General features: G+C 41.1%; 1 protein-coding gene across 3 annotated transcripts; it reads right to left on the reverse strand.

Moving 5' to 3' along the window:
- Positions 1–1,704: 1,704 nt before the first annotated feature.
- Positions 1,705–23,160, reverse strand: LOC121060577 (zinc metalloproteinase-disintegrin-like ohanin). 3 transcript variants are annotated; one of them, XM_040538493.1, is made up of 24 exons: positions 22,998–23,160; positions 20,132–20,232; positions 19,401–19,477; positions 17,762–17,840; positions 16,659–16,735; positions 15,684–15,882; positions 15,228–15,290; positions 14,557–14,628; positions 13,814–13,983; positions 12,965–13,049; positions 11,612–11,742; positions 10,705–10,882; positions 10,101–10,190; positions 9,491–9,686; positions 8,745–8,847; positions 7,998–8,154; positions 7,280–7,360; positions 6,626–6,704; positions 5,630–5,720; positions 5,136–5,229; positions 4,793–4,858; positions 4,394–4,468; positions 3,900–3,962; positions 1,705–3,807 (listed from the first exon to the last, which is right to left on the reverse strand). In XM_040538493.1, the coding sequence occupies exons 1-24, from the start codon at positions 23,047–23,049 to the stop codon at positions 3,775–3,777; spliced, it is 2,412 nt and encodes an 803-aa protein (XP_040394427.1). In that variant the 5' UTR covers positions 23,050–23,160; the 3' UTR covers positions 1,705–3,774. The 3 variants fall into 3 exon arrangements, with proteins under 3 accessions (XP_040394427.1, XP_040394428.1, XP_040394429.1); XM_040538494.1 differs by having other exon boundaries at positions 1,714–3,807; positions 5,136–5,226; XM_040538495.1 differs by lacking the exons at positions 1,705–3,807; positions 3,900–3,962; positions 4,394–4,468; positions 4,793–4,858 and having other exon boundaries at positions 4,882–5,229.
- Positions 23,161–24,043: the final 883 nt, after the last annotated feature.

The following is a 24,043-nucleotide window of genomic DNA, read 5'->3' on the forward strand; positions in this document are numbered from 1 at the left end:
GGTCTGCCTCTTGCTGTGTGGGGCTCAAAGCATGTACTGTCTGTGGTGTCATGTTAGCAGGGCTGGGTTGAGGCTATTTATTAGATGCCTGGTGCCTCTGTGTCTGAAAATCTGAATGTGCTCCAATCTCCCCACTCTTCCTGGCTGATGGTGTCCTTGCTAATGTCTCCGAATCCATAGCTCAAGGTCAGAGGATGTAGTAAATTCAGAATTGATTTGTTTGAGGTGATAGCAGTCATCCGATAGCCAGCGAGAGAAACTTCTTCTCCATGTCCTATTGCCCTCTAATGGCCAGTGCTGCATTTGCACAGCAAAGTGGACAACTAAGAGACCCAGACAGGAAATTCTGAGGAATCTGCTCTGTTGTGATGGTCTAGCGTGTGCCTGTTTCCAATAGTCCTCCGAAAGTATTAATAATGAAGGTTGATTTGGGGGTGTAAGAGCAAAAGGCTTCCACTGTCTTGGCAGCACCATCCTTCAGAGACAGACGGAGGGAGGGAGGGAAAAGAGGGATGAGAGAGGACGGTAAATTCAGAGGTCGGAAAGAATCAGAAAAGAGACATTTGTGTCCCCAGGAGTAAGGGGAGACGGAGTGCTCACTCATACGGACACAAGAAAGGAAGAACAGTGTGAAAGACAAAGGTGCTGCGTGTGGTTCCTGTAGGGGAGAAACAAATTCAGCCAGGACCAATTCTCTCATGGTGACTGTACCATGCCCAAGATCCCGTTTATACCCTGCTGTATGCTGCCAGCAGATGGGCTTGCTGCTCTCCTGCACCACGTGCGTATGGCAGGCCGTGCTGAGCAAGGGACCCTTAGCCAGGAATAACGGGACAGCTGGACCCAGATAAACTATTGCAAGTCAGCACAAAGCGTGGGACCGCAGGGGGAAAAGCAGCTGATATTGCAGTGGTCCTTTGGGACTACGTACTGCGGGCTCTGGACAACTGGAGCGCTGAAGAGGTCTTCAGTTTTCTTGGGTTCACTTTCCTCTTGCAGTAGAGACTTTTTGACAGTAGATGTCATGTTTGCATAACAGAACAGCGGGCTGTACGTACAGTGAGCGCTGCTGTGCGAGGCCTGGCTGGGAGCTGTACGACACGCGCGCCTGCTCCGTCGCAGAGGATGCTATCGTCGTCTTGACTATCAGATGCTGGGGCCAAGAAAAGCTGTAAATCATAAACAGCTACAGGCGTGTTCTGCAACACATTTTCCTTAGGTTTCTACTGCTGAAGATGTTTGATATCAGCACAGCGTTTGTGGTTGGGTGCAGTCTCTGCCTATTGAAAGTGTTCAGATATTAAGGTGGTTTTTGCCCGTGCAGGTCAGGCACAGTCAGCAGGAGAACGTAAGCCCAAGCTGTATGGTTTGGGAGTTGGGTCTTGGAAAGGTACTTACGTAAACACAAGTCTCCAGACTTCAGCTCTCTTCAAATCTCTACGTTCTTGGAAAGATTTTGAGTGCTCACCAAGTGGAAAAGGTTGAAAACCATGAAGAAATAGGTCTTAAGTAGGCAGAAAAAATGTGATGTAGTATCTCATCAGTCCAGCTTTACTGGCTAAGCTGTCAGGGTTTTAAAATACTTGTGAATGATCTTTTTGGTCCAAACTGGGAGATTTAGGGATTTGGTGATGTTTTGTATGATCCCACTTTACACTGTTGTCAAGTGTATTGGATGCAAATAATCATCGTTAAACTGGAGGTAGCTGTTTTGTGATAGAACACTTTTAATACAGAAAATATTGTAAATACATTAATTACAGTTCATAAAAAAAGTTCTAAATCTTTATACCCGAGTCAAATACGGATACGTTAAAATCCAGTTTTGACTAAAATAACAAAGAAATTATCCGAAGCGGAAGAAAGCCACGCTCTTCCGAAAGTACCTCACTCCTCAAACTGAAGACGGTAACTTCATCACAACTGTGTTTTGCAGGGTGTACTGTAACTGGTCGGCACTGTCAAAGCACACCTAGCCCAAAAGAAAAAAATGATCTTTTTTATGCATTTATGTCTCGGAGATGATGGTTCTGCAGCGTGCAGCTGTAGTAATGGTCACAGTGAGTAAGTGACTGTCCCATTGTGTAGCCAGAACCAGAACGAGAAAATGTGGGTTGGGATTTCCTTGAGTGTGATTTCAGCGGGTGTGAGCTGGTTGGTGAACATGAGTAGAAGTTCTCGCACCCTCTGAGGATCAGGCTTATTTTAAAATCCTAACGTGTGCTGGTCAGAGCCAAATCCAGGTAAAAGCATGCAGTGCTGGCCTGAGGCCCCAGATTTTGTTTTGGTAGTTTGGCAGGCATGCCATCTTCTCTGGCCACTATGCCCAAAGGCTGGAAACTGCACAGGCACAGTGTAATTGATTTGGAAAGCCAAAGGACTGCTCTGATTTTGATCCCGATCCAAACACAAATCCAGTTCAAACTGGAATCTCCATAAAATCTTGAGTACTTTGGGTCGAGGACAATTTTGTTCCACTTTTTTTTTTTCTGGTAAAAATTTTTTATTCCTTGAAAAACACTTCTGTGTGCTTTAACTTAAAAATATCGATGCCAACCACATGAAAGGTATCGGTGCCAACGGTAACAATAGCATCAGCGCCAGCACCCTCACAGTATTATTAACAGCAATGCCAACAGTATCATGCAGATCTATGCCAGCAGGCCAAGAGTGTCAACAGTGTTGATGCCAACAGGCCAGAACGAATGAAGAACCCCTCAGTAATGAACCAGTGTGCGAAGCCTCATGCTGCGCTGCAGTCCCGCAATAACAAACCCATGTGCCCAGCCGAGTTCTCATTAGCAGCTTTACAATAACACACCCTGGTGCAAGAGCAATTAAACGAAAACACCAAGGTGTGTATACCCTGGAAGGGAGAAATATTCAGATATTTCTGGAGCTGAGGGGTGAATAAAATTAATGACTAAAGATTTTGTTGACTGCGCTTTTCTAAATTTTTCTGTCCAAGTGCAATGATGGCAGCTGGAGCTCTTTTTTAAGCTGGCACAGGCTGAGCTCTGGGAGTGCTTGCAAGCAGCAAGTGGTTTGATTCCTGCGTGCTTTGCTGCTGAGCATAACTCCAGTCCTACCAACTGAACAGAGGAATCCTGTTTAACAGGTAATCTAAGGATTAATAAGAGTATCTGATCCCAAAGTATCTGATCCCAAAGGATCCTTCCAGAATCAATTGGTTTCTATTCTGTAATCTTATTATTCCAAGGCTTGTTCCGGCCTCAGGGACACAAACTTTTCTCCAAACGGCAGGAAGGATTTTTCTCGTTCCGGAGGTCGCAACTTTGCATGTGAAGCGGAAGGTCTGGTCTGTTGCTGAAGAGAGGGCTGGCAAAGATCCAGAAATGCAGCAAATATTTTACAATTTACAAAAATATTTAGCGTACCGTGCTTTTCCCTGACTTTCTCAGGTCTCAACGGAGAAAAGCAGCGCATGTGCAGGTATCCCAGTGCAGCCACTTCTTGTGGGGGTGGCCTAGGAGTTGGGACATTAAGCAGCTTTCGTAACGTACTCCTAGTTTACACCTCAGTGCAAGTAGCAATTCTGCTTCGTTTCCTTTCAGACAGCAGCTTGATGTCATCACCAGAGGGTTTCTTGCTGTTTGAAAACCAGACTTTTCCTTTCAAAGCAGCTGTCGGTAAGCCGTTCTTTTTTAATATATAAAAAAAAAAAACAGGAAGCCTTTGCCAAAAGTGGAGGAATCACTGGACAAATTGTCCCTGAATGTTTCGGGGACCTTGATCAGCCCTACTTCGGAAGCCTCATACTCGGGGATTAACTGGAGGTTTTAAAGCCTGCATGAAAAAGAAACGAGTCACTGTGCCTGATACGGTTTCACCAAATTACATCCCGAAAGAATTGCAATTCACATTTAAACTCAGGTTACCTTTGGTGGAGGTGGAGGTTTGCCTTTGGGGACTGGGAGGCAAGCAGGTTTTTTCTCTGGTGCCTGTAACAAAAATGTAGTTTAAATAGCATTATGCTTTCAAGTCTAAGCAGCTGCACAACCTCCTCAGACCTCAGCTGCTGCTGCAGTTATCTCGTATTTACTGCAGCGTTTTCCTAGTGGAAAAGCTCGGGGTGAGTCAGGTTAATCTGACTGCATACAATAATATAAGTACACAAGGGATACAGATATACTGTTTCAGAAGAGCACTGGGCTATTCTCAGTGTGTAAATTCATCTTTATCAAGTAGCTGTGCTCAAATAAACTGCTCAGGAAGCTGAAGCTGATTGTGTGCTCAAGATACATGTTGAAGAAAGCATCTCTGAAGACAGGGATTCCTTTAATGATAGTCAGAAACTGAAAATACTAGTTGGCATCTGCTATTCATCTGCAGCTGAGATGAAAGACATGAAATATTGTGGGGTTATACTTACAAACATCTGTGTGTGAGAAGAGGCTGGCTTGGTGGAAGGGATGGGAGGTGGGGGACCCTTTGGTCTTATGACAGGCTGTAAAAGAAGAGAGTATAAAACATGTTGGTCCAATATACACATTTTGTACGTGTGCATCTGTATGGTCCGTGGGAATGTGTGGGCTTGTGTTTTATACAGAAAGTGCATTGCTGGCAGTAAATGGATGTATTCATTTCAGAAGTAGATCTGGGATGCTTTATGCTGCCCGGCCCGGAGAGAAGATCCAGGGCTTTATCTGGAGTGCAAAGATTTCCCCAGCCCTTGGGATCAGATGGTGACTGCAGGTCTCCACGTGAGCTCATGTGTGCTGCCTTGCCCAAAACCAACATGAAAGCCAACACATTCTCTCGAAGTACTTACACTCCGAAGCTGTGGTTTGTTTTCCTGCGGTGGGGGTACGGGGAGGAGAAGTTTCTTATCGTTCATCTGAAAAAAAGGGAACAGTTAAGTCTGAGGGAGACCTCATCTTGTCTTCACATGCACCCTTTGCCACAGGCAGGTCAGTCAGGGGCTTATCTTAGTGTCATGCGCTGTACCCGCTTCCTCCCCGTGCTGGGACTCACAGCACACTCCTCTCAGCCCTAAACAAGCACTTTGAAACCCTCCTGCAAACGTAGGGCACTTCAGCTGGTGAGTTTTCACATTTCAGCCCCTCATTTACAACAGAGAGGCTGTAGCTGACCCAGCACCTCCCTGCTCTTACCTTCTGGGCAGATATGGCCAGGCCTGGGTGCTCTCTTTGTTCTTGATCCACAAAGACTTGGTTTGTAGCTCCAGGTCCCCTTCTGGTCTGTCTGCTATGTGAATTTACAAATAACTGTAAATCTTACCCTATCTGAAGGTTTGTTTGTTTTTTTTTTAATAAAATAACAACAGCAAAAAAGCACCTGCTAAAGTCAAACACCTGCCTTAATCCTACTGGTGTGTTATAAAGTCATGTTCTTTCTTTCCTCCCTCCCATCCCCTTTTTTAATTACAGTAGGATTAATCTTGAGTGCTACAGTTTCAAATTTGCAGTCCTCTCCCAACTTCAGGACTTCTGGAGCAGCTCAGTAAAGCTCCTGGACCAACTTCCTTGGTTGTTCAGAATTTCCTTCACCCACTTTGAAAGCCCCAGCTTAAAAACTATCCAGGAGTTGCTTGCTTTTAGTGTGTTTGTTGTTGTTGTTGATTTTCTCAATAGGGTAAATACTTTACCTCTTCTTGAACACTCGGAAGTAGAAAAGTAACACTGCTGCAATTATTGTGGCAGCAAGGATGACCAACACAACAGCAATGATAGCGAAACCTGTCAGGACGACACAAGTTATTTCTTAAAAGATGTGCTATTACTAAGCAGATTCCCATTGGCAAAGTAATTTTTTTCCCTCAAGGTCTAGACCCTGTTTATCGTCATAATTGCTCAGCCTTATAGCTTTTTCTCCTATCACAAGTAATCATTAAAATGAGTTTATTCCTGATGTTTTTGAAGACTGTGGTTATTGCTTAGGCTGTCCTTAGGCTAAACACATCCAGCCCATTCCATCCATCCTCAAAAATCATTGCACTCTCTTTCTTGAAGGGTGTTACCAACATAGGCACAGCCCTTTGGCATAGCATACAAGTGAGGCTTCCAATTTTCCTTCAACAAAGCTATTCTAAAGCCTCAACCAAGACTCAGCATTGAGAGCTGCTGGTGCTTTAGTGCATGTGAAGAGAGGACAAAGACGCTTAATATCAAAAGTTTAAAAATCTTTCTTTACATCTTTTTTTTTATTTTTTTTTTCCCAGCCAGTTGGAAATTTGTACAGAAGGGATTTTCCCCAAGAGGTAGCTCAGTTACAGTTCAGCACCGTGCAGATGCTAAAGAAATGACCCTGCCTGCCTCCCTCACAGCAAAGCCTCTGGGAGCTTGGCTCCACTGAAATTTGACAGTGTGTGCTCATTATCTCAGGACGGAAAAGGAAAAAGCTCACCACTCTAACCTTATAGATACACCCAGGAGATTATTTAGAAGGAAAAATAACTTCCTCCAGTCGTTCACACAAGCTTTAATTACTCAAAGATGCACAGAAATCAGAGGTCTGGGTATGCAGTACTTGCAAAGAAACAGCCTTACTGCCAGTGCAAGTTGGGGCTGTTTCATTGGAGTTAAAGGTGTTTTTTCAACCGGTTGATGACAGTTGACCCCATGTGTGGCCGTACAGTACTTACTGGTAATCGCTGATGAGCTGTCACAGGTTGGTGGTGCCCATCCTTCTTCACACTGGCATTGCAACTCGTGGTCGCATACCTGGGGAAACACAAGGATGGGAAAAACCTCAGGATGGAAATAGGAGTGAAGCTGATGCAGTAAAAGGTCATTGGCTCAGGAACAGGGCACCAGTAAGCTTATTACAGTTAGGTCTGGAAACCCCCTCTCATTTTGCTTGGACTAAACGTTAGCACTGGGAGTAGCAGTTTTGCACAGGCTTGATTGTCTTTTGCAAGTATTTTTACACTGGAAGCTATAGCACAAGGCACAAAGCAGCACATTTGGTCTTCACATCTGTAGGTCTCCCAATATTCAAATAAAGTGAGCACAACTATCTTCACAAAATGGGAGGAGACCTGAAAGTATAGGTGCGATACTGGCTCAGATGCAGGGCCAGGCAGAATCTGTGTCAGTCTCCTGCGAGCTCCTTAAAAATATTGGTACCCTATCAGGTTAGATTTGGTTTCATAAAAATATAAGAAGCTTCTGACTTCAACTTTTGCAAATTCCTATCCCAGTGACTTAAATACCAGCATCAACAGGGTCTGTAGCTGGCGTGCATTATTATTGTTATTATTACTTTAAATTAATAGTATCAAATGCTTATATCTTACAGCATGTCCTGGACACTTGGCAGAGCAGTTATTTGATCTAAAGACATCTTCAGCAGAGACACATTCTCCATTGCTGCATACCTGCGATATACAAGGCAAATGTCACTGAAGAGATTTATAGCTTTCAGAAAACACAGCTTGCACATTACTGTGTAAGGTGATGAAGAGTGAAAGGAGGTATGCAAATCACTTAGACTTATATTAGAGTTTGATATGTTGACAGAATCTTTCATTTGACCTTTGGATATTTTATAGCAAAGGGGAGTGACAAAGATGTAGAGGTATCACTGTTTCCCTGTCCTCTGCAATCCTTCACCCTTTTTTCCCTGAAAACCCCCTCCAGGTAAAAATTTGGCAACGAAATTGGACATAGCACTCAGTGAGGCCTAACACATCCATTATGAAAATTATTCAAAATAGTAATCTATGTACGATCTTTTAACTTTTCGGTACAAAGTATGTTTCTTCTGCCACATATATTTTGGTCAGTGAGAAATGAATAAAATAGCAGTCAAACATAAGTCAGAAGGACAGCAGTTCCTGTTTGCTGCTGATTCATGCTAGATGTAAGGCAGAAGTTATGGCAAATCCGATCAGCGGAAGCTCTGTGTCCACTTCAGCCTTCCTGGTTTAAACTCCTTCTTGTCTGGCAAAAATGCTAATGATATAAGCAAGACTGATAGGAGGAAGAAATAAGAAAAAAAAAATCTCTACTAACCATTCCATCCCCACACTTGGTTCCATTGAGGACCATCCCCAAATCTCCTTCTCCGTTCCTAGGAAAACTTGCTTTGCAGGACTCAAAAGTCACCAGGCTCCCATACAGAGGCATCTCCTGCCCTCCAGCACAGAATAACTTCCCACACATTATATCTCTGGAAGGAGAACAAAAGCCACTAGAACAATACATGGCAAAACCCTCTGAGCTGGTCTGTTGTACAGCCTGAATTTGCTGTGGCTATATAGGAACCCCAAAGAAATAACTGCAGGTATCAGTTTTGTTTTGTGGTGGTTTTGGGGTCAGTTTGTTAGTAGAAGGTGGCAGGTCCCTAATACCTCTTGAGTTTATTAGGGAGCCCATGGTAATTTGCAGAAATGAATACTTAGCTGGTCTGGCCTCAACTTCTGAGGTTTACCTCAGGTTCCCTATTCAAAAATCCTTTCCCAGTCCTTACCTAGACACACACGTGCATGCACACAGTCATCCTCATAAGAAGGTTTGCACACATGCATACGCTTGTTCTTTCTCAGGCTGATCTTGAGATAATTTACTTTGCTTCTTTCCCTGGACAGGAGTGCTATTTGGAAATTAGATTTCTTAGAATTGTATTTCAAATGGAATAAGAAACAAGGATTTGTAGACTTATGTGCCACCAAAAGTAGTGTACTCTTTGCTTCGGTCTCTTAATTCGGATGGGAATGATCTCTCATCACAAATTCTAGCAAATTCTGTAACAGTGCTTACTTTTTTTTACACGGGACGTGACTACCACCTTTTTTCTTGCAGTATCCGTAATATACCCCTTTATCATTCATCCGGTAACAGGAAGCTGCACCTTCAGTAGCCTCTGTTAAAGAGGAAAACAAGAAATGCAATGATACAAAGAGCTTAGGAGAGAAGCTGGGATTAGTTTAGGTTCTCTGCGAAAACTGTTAATACTGCATTTCCTTTAGCTGTTTGGGAAATGGTCTTTTCCAGTAAAGTTACCCGTGGGCCTAAATGACTCTCTCTGGCACTTCATGTGTTAATTCTGCAATGGTAATGTGTACATTCAGTGGTACCTATCCTCTGTGTTCTTTGCCTAATACAAACCGATGGACTTTGCTTAAGAGAAAGGACATAGTCAGGACTAGGAAGCTGGTAAGCCACCACTCCCCTCGAAATACAGATACTTCCTCATTTTATCAAGTGCACATCGGCTCCGTATCTAAGTCATCTTAACGTTGTGCAAAAGAGGAATATACTTATGACTTCCTATTTCTCTAGACGTATATTGTATTGCATGCTGTGACTTTCAGTTTGGGTGGCGATAAACTCTTACGGTGTAAATATAGAAATGATAAACTCCATGGTATGAGCTAGAACTCAGCTATCTAGCTATGCTGTTCCTGATTTCCAAAAGGTCTTTGCTGGGTTGCTCTCAGGCAAAGCCTCCTACGTCTCTCTCTTTTGACCTTGACAACATTTTTTCAATGCCAGCTTGTACTTACGTGGTCCGAAAGCAGCTTTGCACTGTTGTTCTCGGGTGGGACAGTTCCCCATGTAACAAAAGCCTTCTCCCTCGTTGCAGGGATGTCCATTCATACGGAATCGATCTGATGGGCAGTTCCCAGAATAACCGGTGCACATCTCAGGCAGGTCACAGTCATCCTTAACTGCTCGGCAAACAGCTCCTGCTGCTTTATACTGAAGCAGGGGAAAGTAATGCTACACTTGATATGCTGCTCTTCCTTGCCATTTAAAAGTCACACTGAACCAGAGGGCTAAAATTAGGGGAGGCAAATTGCATTTGAGGGCCGATCCCTATCTAATGTAAAGTTGGTTACATCAATTTACAGGATTTTTGCCTGGCTGTGCCTCAGCTTTTCTTCCCAGGAGAAAATGGGTAATCAAAAGGCTCATTTCTCTGGGGTGAAATGGGTGTACTGGTTGCTGGGGTGTATGTTGGGATGGACAAAGCGTGCTTGTAATTACAATGCTATGTCAGTAATTACCAATAACAAGGATTGATTCTCTTGAAAGATGTATCAGTGCTTTCTCAAAGGCAGAAAACCCCTACCCCAGAAAATATGAGGAGCCAGAGATGAAGGGGAGTCTTACTTGGCAATTCTCACAGCACTCTCCATGAGCACACCTGGATCCCGCAGTCAGCTTGCACGTCTCAGGGTTGCAGCAGGTGTTTGTGCACTCCTGTGACAGAACAGGCAATCAGTTCTGGTACAGCACGACGTGTTCTTGGTCCCCTCCTCGCTGCACTCTCAGTGAACCACCCTGTACTGGCTGATTGAGGGAGGGAAGGATACCTCGGATCTGACTTCGCTTCTGTGAAAACCACTGTTTCTAGAAACCAGGCCAGACATCATGAGATAGAGCATAAAGGACGCTAAGTGTGAGATTACAAATGCGCCGACAGAAGTGGGGAACTTGCTTATTTCCTCCGAGACAGTTTCAAACGTATGTTTTTTCCCCATTCTCAGTTCCTCTGTCGACACAACAACGCAAACCATGTCATCATCCTTCTCACCACTCAGCATGCACTTCATAGGCATGTCTATAGTACATATAAGCAATTTGATGACCAGCATTTCTGTAGAAGTATTTCAGCTACCTTTGAGCTGGCTACCTCAGAAACCAACTACTCTACAGCCTCAAAAAAACTGTTTGCCTCTTCCGAGTATTATTTTATCCCCAGTTATGCAGATACCTCGGCAGTACCACAGTCGCATTCCTCTCCTTTTTCCACAAAGCCATTTCCACAGGTTGGAGGTGCTATGATGGTGTTTATATCTGGGATGTTAGTTAAGCATTTTGGCATGTCACTCAACATGTATTTCTCAAAGTCTTGGAGGCTGCAAGAGCTGAATTTCTCGGGGACGATCGAGCTATATTGAGAAAGCAGGAGGACTTACATTAGGATCAGCATAGACAAAGAGAATGGCTATCTCCTAGTTCTAGCAAGAAAAATAGCAGAAGCAAATCAGAAGATGGAGTAAATATAAGTTTTGCATATAAAGAATCCCACATCTCAAAGTTTTAAGCCAGGTCTACGAGATTTGTGTCTGGATGCTTCAGGCATGCTGACTTTTCCCCTGGGCTGTCCATATCAGGGCATTCAACAAAAGATGAAAATCAAATTAAGCCCCTACCAATTGCGTGTTTATTGAAGATGACAAGATTTCGTGTGTTTTTCACTGGAAACATTTTCAGGGTTTATAACAAAAAGGTATTTTAGGTAAGTCTTGGGGAAGCTCTGTCATCTGAGATACCACAACAATTTCATGCTACCGTTATTTTAAGGAAGAAGAGATTGCTGCAATTTATGGCATAAAGTAAAGGCCACAACGATGCATGCAAAGCAAAGGTCATTCAAAAGGGACTACAGATTATTATTTTGGGGGGTGTCTATCTGGGAATAACTAAGAAGGGCCTGGAATTGGAAATGGGATGCTCACCACTTTCTGGAGTTTCTTCATTTTTCTCTTTTTGTATAATTGGAATGGGATAATCTTAAAGGACAAAACTAACGACTTTTCTATTTTGTGAAGCTTATCCAGAGCCTATGCTTTACTACCTCTGTCCATTAATGCACTCGCCCTTTTCCAAACTCCTACCTGACAGTATCTGTCATGATACAAACTTTAGCATTACATATGCAGGCTTTGGTGTCGTGACTCATGCCGAGGTTGTGACCCATCTCGTGTGCCATGGTAGCTCCAACTGCAATTTCATTTCTGTTGTGATCCTGCGGGAACAAGAACCACCTATTATTTCTATGAGCATTTTAGAACAAATAGGAACATCAGAGAAGCTATGTGGCTAAGATAGACAGGTTTGGGTTTTTTTTAAGTGAAAACATCCTTATCCTACGTAATGTGATAATATTGGTCTGTGCATGCATTTATTCCAATGTTTATGCTGCATTCTGTGTAACAGCAATGAGATCACACCGCTAACCAACATCAGTAAATTGGTGTAATTAATTTTTAAATAAACATGAGGGAGTTAGGCAGCCAAGTAACAACTGAGCGTTAAGGGGAACTGTACATCTCAGACCCTTAATCCTCTCTCTGGATAGCTGTCTTGTGCTTAGGGTAATTATGTGGGTGTGTTATAATTACTGCTCATTACACCAAGTAACTGTTGTATACACTCTTGTGCGTGCACAGAAGGGAAAGGCAGATGCTGTGCTCCATCTTCGCTCTTAGCCTGGTGCTATCGTGGGAGGGAGGAACGGAGAAGTCCCGCTCTTTGGAGTGAAATGCAGATGTTTAAAAGCAGCTGGCAGAGGAAATGCATAAAGCATGTGATGCAGTGTACTGGTCGTGCTCTTCCAGCGTGGCATTGCAAATCGTGCTGCTAAAAAATGCGTCCCCCCAAAAAAAAAAAAAAACACCATCCTGCATTTACAATCATCCCAGGATTTCCTTACGGTGTGGGAAAGCTGGAATTTCATGTGATGGGTTGTTCCTCTTACCAACAGGCCCAGCCTCTGAAGCGGGGTGCAACAGACGAGTTCTCAGTTCTGTTGGTGAAGTTTTGGGTCTATGTTCCTGTTTAGGCTGAGGTTTATTATAATAATTTAGGCAGTGGTAATAAAGTGGCTAAGTGCTATGACAGGCACAACCAATTCCCCATTTGTAACAGGAACCTTAAGCTGGAGGCATGAAATCATTTATTCTTCTCCTTTGACTCTACAGGAGCCTGGAGCTCTAAATACGGATGTCTGAGTATGATGTTGGCATTTAGATAACCCAAATACCATGCTTTGTGTGTGCTTTTGTTACCTCTGCACTTCTTTTAAGATAAAGTCTGTGACTGTGTGGTTTCTACAGCCTGATCTAATAATGATATGAACCAGACAGAGAAGTGAAAATGTTGTAAACCACCAATTTTCATAAGCATCCTTTGCTGGTTGAGTGAAAACATAGAAAAGCTTTCAAAAATTAAACAAGAACAAATCAGACCTGAATTATACCTGCAGAGTATACATCACTGCATATGGATTTTAGAAAAGCTAATCCAATCGTTGTCCCCTCAAAGTCATAGCCCCTGTAAGGAAGAAGAAAGGCAGAGTGAGATGAAGTGTTATTACATCTGAAGGCAGCACCAGCTCCATTAACCAAGCAGAAGGCTTGAAGCATGAACTCATTTCCAGCTCTGGTTTGCATCCCTCATTTAATAAAATGTTTGAGGACATGCTGAGGATCACTGCAAGTCAGTAAACAATTAAATACGCTTTTCATTTTAATTTTTTTTAACCTAAATTACATTGCAGCTCATGAGATCTGAGCACCTGTTTGGGTGCAAAGTGCTTGATGAAGTGCTTTAAATGCAGCAAAGTGCTTGGATGAATCAGGGCCATTGAATGTGAGCCAGAATAGTGAAGTGAGCGTTGGTTTGGTTTGGCAATCTGCATTTCCCAGCCTTTAAGCTTCATGCCGTGGCTCTTCAGGCTGTCAGACTATGCTGCAGTCCTCAGGACGCTCAACTGTTTTGAGACCAGAGCAGGGAAAAGGAAAAATAGAGATGTGACAAGTCATTGCCTGGTTTTGCGGTGTTTCAGGTAGAAGGGTTAGACATCATGTCCTAGTAGTACCTTCTAGCAGCTAATCTGTGCTCCGTGAAGAAAAAAAAAGCAAGAAATGAGAGCCTGCATTTATCTTTTTGTCCTAGAATTGGTGCAGCTGGGTACTGGAAAGGATGAAATCCAGTTCTGTATAGACAGTGTCTCTGCTGGGTTGGTGACCAATTTTTTTTAAGAACAAATTCCTTGAACACGTTTGGACATGCAGTTAGAAAACAATGATACACACGTGATTAGCTGAGCATTGTCGTTTCTTTTCCTCTTTAATAAATCTGAGTTACGCCACTTTGAGAAGCTGTCCAGAGTGAATCCTGCAGTACGACTCAAGAGGCATTTATCATTATCTGTCCAGATTTCTAGGCCAATTAGAGCCACGTAAATATTTATGGCCTTATAAACCTGCAGCAGAGAAACAGTTTTGCTGTAAAAACAAAGTACTTTATGAAGACTCCTGAAACACACTCATCTTGGTAATTGGTTCCCTTTTGTCACTTGCAATGCAGTCCACTCCAAACCTGATTTAAGCTTTTCTGCACTTCAAAGTTGCAACAACAACAACAAAAAAAGACCAAACAAAACATAAAATCTTATTTTCCCCCATTTTAAAGCCATTTTTATAACTGGTTTAAAAATACTTGAAAAATCCTTTAAATTTAAATTGTGAAAGAAATCACGAATCAATTCATTCTTTGTGAAGGATTTCAATCGTTCACTTTAGCAGCTGCTAAGAAAATAAGGTATAAATCTTTTTTAATAGTAGTTTATAAGAAACTCCTGTCTGAAGGCAAACAACAGGGTAAAATGGATGTGTGTTATATTTGTTTTAAAAATGACAATTACATTGCAATTTTAAAACAGTACACTTTTCATTTTTCATACACATTAAAAAAAAATCATGCAGTTTGGAAAAGTAAAAAAAAAAATATATAAATCACTTCTATTTCAATTTCACTTTGTTGTTTTTCCTCTTACCGTGTTGATGTAATTGACTATTCCAAATATCCTTTGTCTCACAGTTTCAACATCTTGGTTGTACTTCTTATACTAAAAAAATTAAATATGTGATGTCAGGAACAGGAAAGGAAAAATAAATGATTTGTCGGAGAAGAAATATCCCAGAGCAGATTGCATTGCAAATCACACTGTACATGGCCTAGTTTTTATCTTTTCTATTCCTTATTTTATCGGACAACATATCACAAAGCCTGGGGCAGAGAGCTGGGAAAAAGTGCAGGCATTGGTGATGTCTTATTTATACTCCACGTTATAGAGATTCTAAGCATAGGGGAATGAGTTGCATGCGTGATAAGGAGAGGAAAATGTGTCTATTTTTTGCTCCGTGTTCACCCCTGAGCTTGCCAGGCAGAGCTGGATGCAGGGAATTAGCTTGTGTGGGGTTTGTGCATGATGCTGAGGAAGGAGGGAGCTTGGATTTGTCAGCACAGACATGCATACCTTACCTCTGAACAGTTTTGTGACCGTTAAAATAGCCACAAACCTCTGGTTTGGTAGCAGCTGGGACTGCTTTCAGTCCCAGCACAGTGTAGCACTGTAATTGTGGCAGGAGCCCAGAATGAATAGCACCTGGTTCGGAAAGCTTGCCTCTAGCTCATCGAATGAGAAAAAATTGTTTCAATACTCACCATGGTGTTGTCTGCAACTATGTACACTTCCAGATATTTCTTTGCTTTCAGATATGCCTTCATCTAAAGAAAGGATAAATTTTGATAAATCTTAAGGCTTATTTCAGTCTCAGTCTTTGCAACTTCACAACTATGTATTGGTTATTAGGCAATTTCTTTCAATAAGTAATTTAGAATGGGGCTGTCTAAAATGATGAAAATTATTAAACTGATGAAAGGTAGGCTAGATATTAAAAGTATTTAGCTGTTTAAAGATGCACATGGGTGCCAGTTAGCACCAGTTGGACAGTGATTACAAAAGCTCAGATCTGTGAGATTCTGCACCGGTTGTTTAAGCTTTGGTTATGCCCCACTGTTTGCAGTTGCATCTCTGCTGGAGGTGCCACCAGGCAGAGGGACTTGTGCCACTCATGCAGCTCTGCTATGGCCTCAACTTCTTTTCTGCTACGTACTTACTTCTGGACTGTTGCTGGATTTGAAGATGTCATTGATGTGGTCTTTTGAATGAACATCCCAACTACTATTGACTACTCCGCAGGTTTTTATGGGCTCATCTTCTCTGAGTTTCTCATACTCGTAGACCGCATGTTCGTCTCTGTCCGAAGATCCCAATGGTTCAATAAGGTACTTCTGACCACGGGTCTCAAAATATCCACTGTGAAAATTTTCTCTAGGTTAGGCTGTGATCTTTTAAATCCATAAGACTGAGTCAAGACAGCAACATTATCTCTAACAACATTTTGCACATTTGTAGGGACCGTGGCACACGTTGCTGTCATGGAATGTGGATTGACAGTGTACAGGCAGAGCATGCAATGGTTTAAGGGCAAAAATCAAAGCTGCTGAGTAAATTGGAAGCTCTGACTGGTCAAGTGAGGTCTCTTGAGTAGGAGACTGTCAGTCAAAATGAAACTGGATTAAGAATGAATTAGTTTTATATTTGGGGGTTTTGTGCTTGAGAGGTATGATTGACAAGTGAATTTCAGTTCATTGGGGAATTTAAAGATAGGTTCTCTTTTTCAATTCAGATGAAATTTTGAAATATTGAAAGCAATTTAAAGTTTTGTGTCATTTCAAATCAGTAAGTGTTAAAATAAGCATTCGGTGTTAACATGTAAACTGGACAAGCTAAGAACTATTCACCAAGAAAGTCTGCTATGCTATGATTTATGACCTGATCTAATACGGAATTAGTCACATAAATTTGACATAGAAATTCCTTTAGCTTCTAATTCGTAAACTCTGAAACTGAAGTAGAAAAATAACTTTTTTTCACTTCTTCCCCTTGCCTTTGTAAACTAGTTTCCTTGTTAGCATAAAAGAACAAAAGATGAAATCCATTTATTTATATCCTGATTCTATTTATATTAGAAAATATATCCTCACAGAACACGCTGTCAGTGCCCATTGGAAACCAAAGCCCCACCTTACCTTAAACCTGTGCAAGCACTGATGCTTGCTATTGAATCAGCATCATCCTGAATATAACCTTCATAATAACAGTGATCCTGTATAGAAAAAAAAAATTTAACTTGTCAAATTGGACCAAATCTCACTGACTGTGATGAATTGGCCTAGTGATTTCAGAAACCAAGCTACACTAGTTACAATGAACTATGCTGTCTGAGGAGATCTCCCATTAGGGGAGATTCTTAAAATGAAAAAATTTGGTGACTATTTCCATATTTGCTACAGTACTATTATTGTTATCCTTCAATACAGAGAGACCCTGATGTTTTTGGCAAATCCAATTAAGGTGGGCTCTGGTTAATATAGAACACAACATGAAAATAAGAATATGCAGATTTAGTGCTCAAAATGAAGCATAAATTGATGTGCTCTGAATTGGGCTGAATTAGGCCCATACTGAATTATTTTATTGTGGCCAGAATTCAGGGAAACACCCCTAAAAAAAAAAAAAAAAAAAAAAAGCTTTGCATTCCAAATGGTATGTATTAAAACACACAGTGTGACATTGGACAAAAAGCTTCAGGTGAGAGCTTTTTTTAAGGATAAGATCGGTGGGCAGACAGTTAATTAAAAATTAACTAAAATGGAACAGCCACTTCCTCTTTGTCTGTATCTGGATAACTGATTTGTCATGGCTCAGAGAAACCACCTGGGGTAACCTGCAATGCGTGGGTGATAAGGTGAGCCAGAGAGGAAATCTGTGTTTATCTGAGCCCATGATCTCACTGAGATTAGGGTGTAAGAGCAAGTCACCGAGTTGCATAGAATGAGCAAAGTCAAGCAAGCAGGGGAATGTTTGGTCTGTCCTGGCTCCACTCCCTTTCCTGACAAAAGAGAGAAACCCAGCTCAGCAAGTGTGTTCGTCAGGCAGTGAGTTGAAAAGTGACTGTCCGGAGTCACGAAGAACATCTTTCCCTGTCCCTTCTGAAGCATCCTAAGTTACAGTGGATCTTGATTTAAAATCTTTTCTTTCCATCTGATTTGCGCTATAATTTCTTGGACCCGTGAAATCTCATATAAACCTCAACACTGCAAATACAGGGGAAAGAAACCTTTTTTATTACCTTGATCTGAGGACTGGTTGTTATTTGTTGACCATCATCTGAATAAACTGTTTCAGTATAGTCTTTAGCTAATAGATCCCTGCAAAGAGTAAAGCACAGTTATTATTCAAAAAAAAAAAATTTATTCATCTAGAAATGAGACAGCTGTGTCACACATGAAGCATTTAGGGAATTCAAATGATTACTCAGGTTATGGTTAGTATCAAAAGACTAAGGAAGCAAAACTACTGGGTGGGGAATTCTGCCTGTTTGTAATCCTTACTCAAAGAGACATTTCTAAAATAAGAAAGCAATTAAAGTCTACTTATTTCATCGGTATAAAGTAGTCTCCTAGTAGATCTGAAAGTAAACATATATAAATCCAGTATTTATTCTTTTTTGGCCTCCAGTTTATGCAGACATTTCCGGCACTCCACAGTGGTACTATTCTGTTCTCCTCCTGGTTAACCTGCACTAAGCTTAAATAGCCAAGGCAGAGGTCAGTGGAAGAGCTGCCTCGTCTGCTTCACGTGTGCCAGCACACATGTGTATGCATGCATGTGTGCACGCTCAGAGATACTACTCAGAGATCACACTAACATATATTTTCAAGATTGGTGCTGCACCTAACTTAAAGCCAGGGCTGCTGAGCTAGCAGCAGAGCAAGGCTGCACTCACTTCTGTGTGGGCAGCTACCCCAAACTCCCACAGCCCAATTTCTTTTTAAAGAGTGGGGTTTAGTGCAAGCTGATTTCCCTTCCCACCTTTCAAAATACCCAGATTAGATTTTAAAAGGGGCAAACATTTAATTATAATAAATATTTGACATGAACTGATTATAACACTGCTGTATTTACACAGCCATTAGAAAAGAACCTACTAAAGCTGACTTGTTTGATACCATGTTAAATATTATGGTGGAGCCAGCAAGCAGAAAATCACAACCGTGCTTTATTTTGTGTTTGCTCTGTACAGTTTGGGGTTTTTCTTTGTATGCTTTGTTCAAAGCCCACTGCTTCTCTGCACCTTCTGCACGGCCTGTTAAAATGCTGTTAATCTCTTGAGCAGAGCAGGCAAGCTCTCCTTGCTTTCAGTTTCCATAAAGCATTTTGTTGATGCCAGTGTATATTACGCTACTCAAAGTCCAACAGACGTAGCGCTGAGGTAGGGCATGCTGGAAGCCTTATCTGAGGAATACCGCGTTTCTTATCACTGTTTTCCATTTTTGAAGCATTTATAGAGCCAACAGAGCCCCATTTTCATGGATGTTTCTCTGGTTCTCTTCTGTAGTTTCTACCAGCATAAACCAAACAAATACAACCCAGAGACTATCCATAGACACAGAAATCTTGTGAAATAATATGACCATCTTAAGCATTCAGTGGATTTAGCCATTTAAGGAATAGACAGGAGAGTAGGGTTAGCGGTATAGGCAAGTCATTCTGTCATAGTAATTTCGTATGCCTATGTGGTTATTTCTCATTACCAAAATACTGACATGCTTCCTCTTCCCTCTTCTCTCACAGGACTGGAAACCATAATAAACCATAATACCTTCATCTTATAAGAGCCTAAGTCCTGTTTCTTTGTATTCTGCAGGTCCTACAAAACCACTTACAGTGAGGAATAATGTTCAAGGAAAGAGCTGAACTGAACATACTTATTTTTTTCTAGGTGCAGTATGACTTCCTCTCCATTGGCTTTGATTTCATACTCCAATGTGTCATCGTATTTTTTCTGTAAACAGATTTAAGTGTTAGAATATGGACTGTTACAATTTCATGGCCTCACCATGAGCTGGCAGTTGCTGAGTTGCCAACTGCATTCTTTTCCTCCTCTTCCCACCAAAAATAAGTGCTCTGGCAGTTACAGAATAAGAAGGAGGTCACCTTGTTTCATACTTTTTAGTTGGAGGAACAAACTTAACTTTGCAAATGCATTTCTACAATCACAAGCACATATTTGCACATTCAGTAAAGTGCTGAAGTGGATATTGAAATTCAACCATTTTCATAACTCTCTTGAAGTATGGAAGAATTTGCTTAGTTTTAAGCATTTGATTTAATTTACTTCAAATCAGGATGACCATAGGTTATTCAAAATCTGAGTACAATCAAAACCTACATCTCTGCAGAGATACAAGGACAGAAGATGCACTTATTGCATACAGGTACTTGGCTGCCCACTGAGCCCACCTCACAGTCTGTTTTTACCAGACATGGGATCACTCTTCCAGGTTTACTTATTCCTTTTCTTTTGTAAGATCAAGTGTCTGGCTCGCCATTTTCTTACCCCTGAAAGCCAAGGGTGCTCTGACTCCAGTAAACCTTCCCCATGTCCCAGAGAGGAAAAAAAAAAAAAAAAAAAAAGAGTAGTTCTCTCTTTTAATACCTCTTTGTTTCTCTCTACATCTCTTTTATGTACTGTGTGCAATTTCCGTGGATAAACTATTTCATATTGCTCAACTCCAGGTAATATCTTGCTTGTGCTTCCTAGGGAGAAAGAGACGTATATTTATGAACACACAGCATTAACTTACTAAATGCCATATTTCATGTCTGCCATGCCCGATTCTTTGGTCTGTATAGTCATTCATCCACTCATTCATGCCACTCATTTCTCATGCATCCTCTGCTCTGGCTTTGGTGTGTGGTCATCTGCTCTGCGAAGTGGTCACCCCCACTGTGTGAGCTAACATAACGTTTGTACAGTCTGGGTTTTAGATGAGTTGCCATACTTGGCAATTTCTTGGTGTCAAAATATCCTGTGCAGTTCCCTCTGGATTTATTTCCCCAGCATCAACCAGAGGTTTCATGTACCAACACGCTAGACCAGCTATGCAAGGTGCAACCTTCATCTTTTGCAAATGACATGACTTAAGTTGTATGGTTCTGTGAAGTTAATAACCTCCAAACTTTATCACATAATGACATACAAGTTAAGACTGCCTTGATATAAGCAAATAAACTCATACAATTCCCCACAAGTCTGGAACAAGCCTAGATTTCTCCTTCAGAGAGCTTTTCAGCTAATCTTCTCACATAAATACTTCCCAACAGTTGTTCAATAGACATGTTCTTATCTATTGAATGAGATTGAGTGACAGCAGAAGGGCTGGAGAAGGCATTTCAGCAAGGGCAGGTGATATAATAGGGGATGAACAGCAAAATAGGAAAATCTTGAAGGTGGTATGGAATCTAGATTAAATAGCTCACATAACCAATTTTTATTGGTCTTGCTTGTGAGGTATACTCTGTGCAGTGGCTATAAAGAACATGGAGGAAAAAGTGCTGATGAGCAGTATTTCATTTTGTTGTTCATTTTCATTTTGTTCTGCTTTTGAGCATGAGTGTATAATGACAGAAGTTAATTTGTGGCACAATTTGCAGGGGTGGTCAGCAGGCATTGCAGCATTTGAAGTTAATGATAGCAGCTGGTGTACAGCACTGGGGAGAACAGGGTCCTACAATGGATGTGTTAGTTTCCAACAAGTCAACAGGAGGTCTGTATGCTTTATAAACTCTTAAGTCTCCTACAAAAGGTAATTTCACCTGAATGGGCAAATTCTTGAGGGCTCAGGCACAAGAGCCTGTGTTTAAAAACAACAACAACAAAGAGAGAGTGCAACTCCCATTTTAATTGCCTGCCTCAAGGCCAGATTTTTACAAGAGTGGGGCATCCCATTACTGCAATTTTCTATAATCCTTAATCTCTGCAACAGCAGAGTACATCCTCATGCACATTGTTCCAGCAAAATAGATAGATTAATTCTTCAAAACTGGTTTATTTGATTAAGCCCTTTCAAAAAAAAAAAAAAAAAAGCAGAATAAATGTGGCTGTATGTAGACAAAGTTGAGTGCTGGAGAGAAGGGCACGATGGTATGATGGTAATAAATCCTAAGTTATCTTAGATCAGCAGAGCAATTACAAAGTACACAGTAACTATCCATGTGCATGCTGTTAACGAGTAAAAAATGCAAGTCCATTACTGTAAATAACAATAGGGTTTTATATTTTAGTTTAAGCAGCTTTTTTTTCCTTTAAAAAAAAAAGGAAACTTTTTCTTTGCAGGTTTGGTCTTACTATGAGCTTAAAGCATGTTCTCATGCAATGATGAAAGCAATATTTTAGGCCTCTCAAGAACCGAGTTCTGTGCTCCAATTTTATCTGCCTACTCCCTGATGCAGACTCTTTCTACAAGACCAACTGGAGCCCAGATAGTTCAAGTCTAGGCTGGATTTGAATAAGGACTCAAAACTAAACTGGTGTTTCTCCTGCAGAGGGATGCAAGTAGCATTTCAAGGAGAACAGTTTTGTTCTGGAACAAATAGTTTCTTAGAGGTCATTTTTTAATCAACTCACTGTATTGTCTTTGGCTAGCTTCAGCCATTGTCTTGAGAAAGTAGCTTTAAGGAGGAAAGAAATTCCTTAGGCTTTCTATAACGGCTAGAAAAAAATGCTAATAATGAGTAAATAATTAAGTAATTTTCCAAGAGCCTGAACCAGGAAGAAATATCATTAGGATTTCATTGATAATGAAGGTTTGGTTTTTTCGAGGAACTAAATACATAATGCTTTAAGCATTAGTACTGTACACATTTTCAGATATTCTGTGCAAATAATAAAATCAAAAAGATACCTCCTGAGTACAAATTACATGTGTAATTATGTGTACAAAACCTGTGCGTGCTTGTGCATGCCAAGGTCTGAAAAAAATGTTCCCTGATGACATGAATTGAATGAAACAATGCACGTGGGAAAAAAAAATGGTGTGGTCTGTTAGGTTAAGCTATGTGAACTTCTCTACTCATAGCCTGAAGTATGCCACAGATAGTAAGGGTGGTAACTGTTTTAATTCAGCTAATGTCATTAACTGAACTCAGATAAAAGCGTTTTCTTTTATGGCAAAAGGCTGTCAGTGTAATGCTTTGTCCCAGTTGGATAAATTCTCCGATCACTTGCAGAGGAAGCACATTCTTAATTGGCTCACAAAACTAACCTGTTCTGGGTCTCTAGCCAATGTATGGTGAGTGTTCACACAAGTAAATATTTCTCTAACTAAATAGTCACTTTGAACTGAAAGAGAAAAAAAATCAAACTCCCTAACTTCAGTAATACCTTTTTCCTAAATGGCTTTAATTCACTGTTCTTCAGTATCATCTCCGTGTTAATAATTAAAAAATCGTAAAAGCTATACAAAGTTATCTAAGATTATCCATAGTAACCACTGATAAAGGATTTAAAAAAATAGACATACCTTGTTGGAGAAAACATAGCAAAACAACAGAAATGAGAACTGTGTTTGTCATCTCAGTCGCAGTTGTCTGGCCGTGGTCTCCTTGGGCTGGGAAAGTTGGGTTCCCAGTCCCTCTGCTTTGAGCAGTCCTCTTGTGCAGCGAATGAGAAGGAGTGAGCTGCTCAGCTTGTTCATGTTCCTATATGAGGAAGTGTTTACTAAAGGTGTTGCACAATTTTCAAGTCACAGAGTGTTACAGCAAGCGGAAGTTCCTGCTGGTTAGTTAATGTCACACGAGTTGTGATGTATTGATTACTTCTTAGGAATAAGTTCCCTAAAACTGCTCATCAGGAGGGAAAATGAGATATTGAAGTTCTCATAACGTTGTCTTTTTATAGTCTGGCTGGTGAAAAGCTAAAAGAGAAACAGCCACTAATTATCAGCTGTTCAGCTGAGTGTGTAAAATCAGGGATTGATCCTGACAAGCAGCGGGCACCACTGGTGGAGGAATGGGGAAGTTTGCAGGAGGTCTGAGATAAAACAGGTGGCCAGGGCTGGTGTTACAGATGTTTCAGTTTCTGCCAATTACCATTTAACCTGTATGGAAGGGATGGGTTTTGAGCACCAGTACAGGTAATTCTGAGTCCATGAATCATAGCTGTGCTATAAGCACTAAGTGCGTCCTATTCTGCCACTTCTATCTGTATTAATAATGTTTGCTTTGGGTTCATGTGACAGATATCTAAATAAAAGGGCGTGTAGATGAGTGAGCCATCAAGGTGATTTCTGCCGAATAATATCCTAAATGTCTATGCTAAAAACTTATTGCATTAATTTAGCCAGTTGTAATATAATAGTGCTGTGCTCTTCTCAGGGCCACAGCTATCAGTATAAGCAGGTAACAAAAGTTCATACTTCTAATAGAAATAATTTTGCACTAAAATGTATATCCCAAGTCTTAGGTACGTGTTAAAAAGTTCTGATTTTTTGAACATTGAAATTTGAACTTGTAAATGCCCACTTTCCCCTTAGAATAAGAACACTTCCTAGATCTGCAGACATTCTGG

The sequence above is a fragment of the Cygnus olor genome, chromosome 27, assembly GCF_009769625.2.
Source record: "Cygnus olor isolate bCygOlo1 chromosome 27, bCygOlo1.pri.v2, whole genome shotgun sequence".
Taxonomy (NCBI): Eukaryota; Metazoa; Chordata; class Aves; order Anseriformes; family Anatidae; genus Cygnus; species Cygnus olor.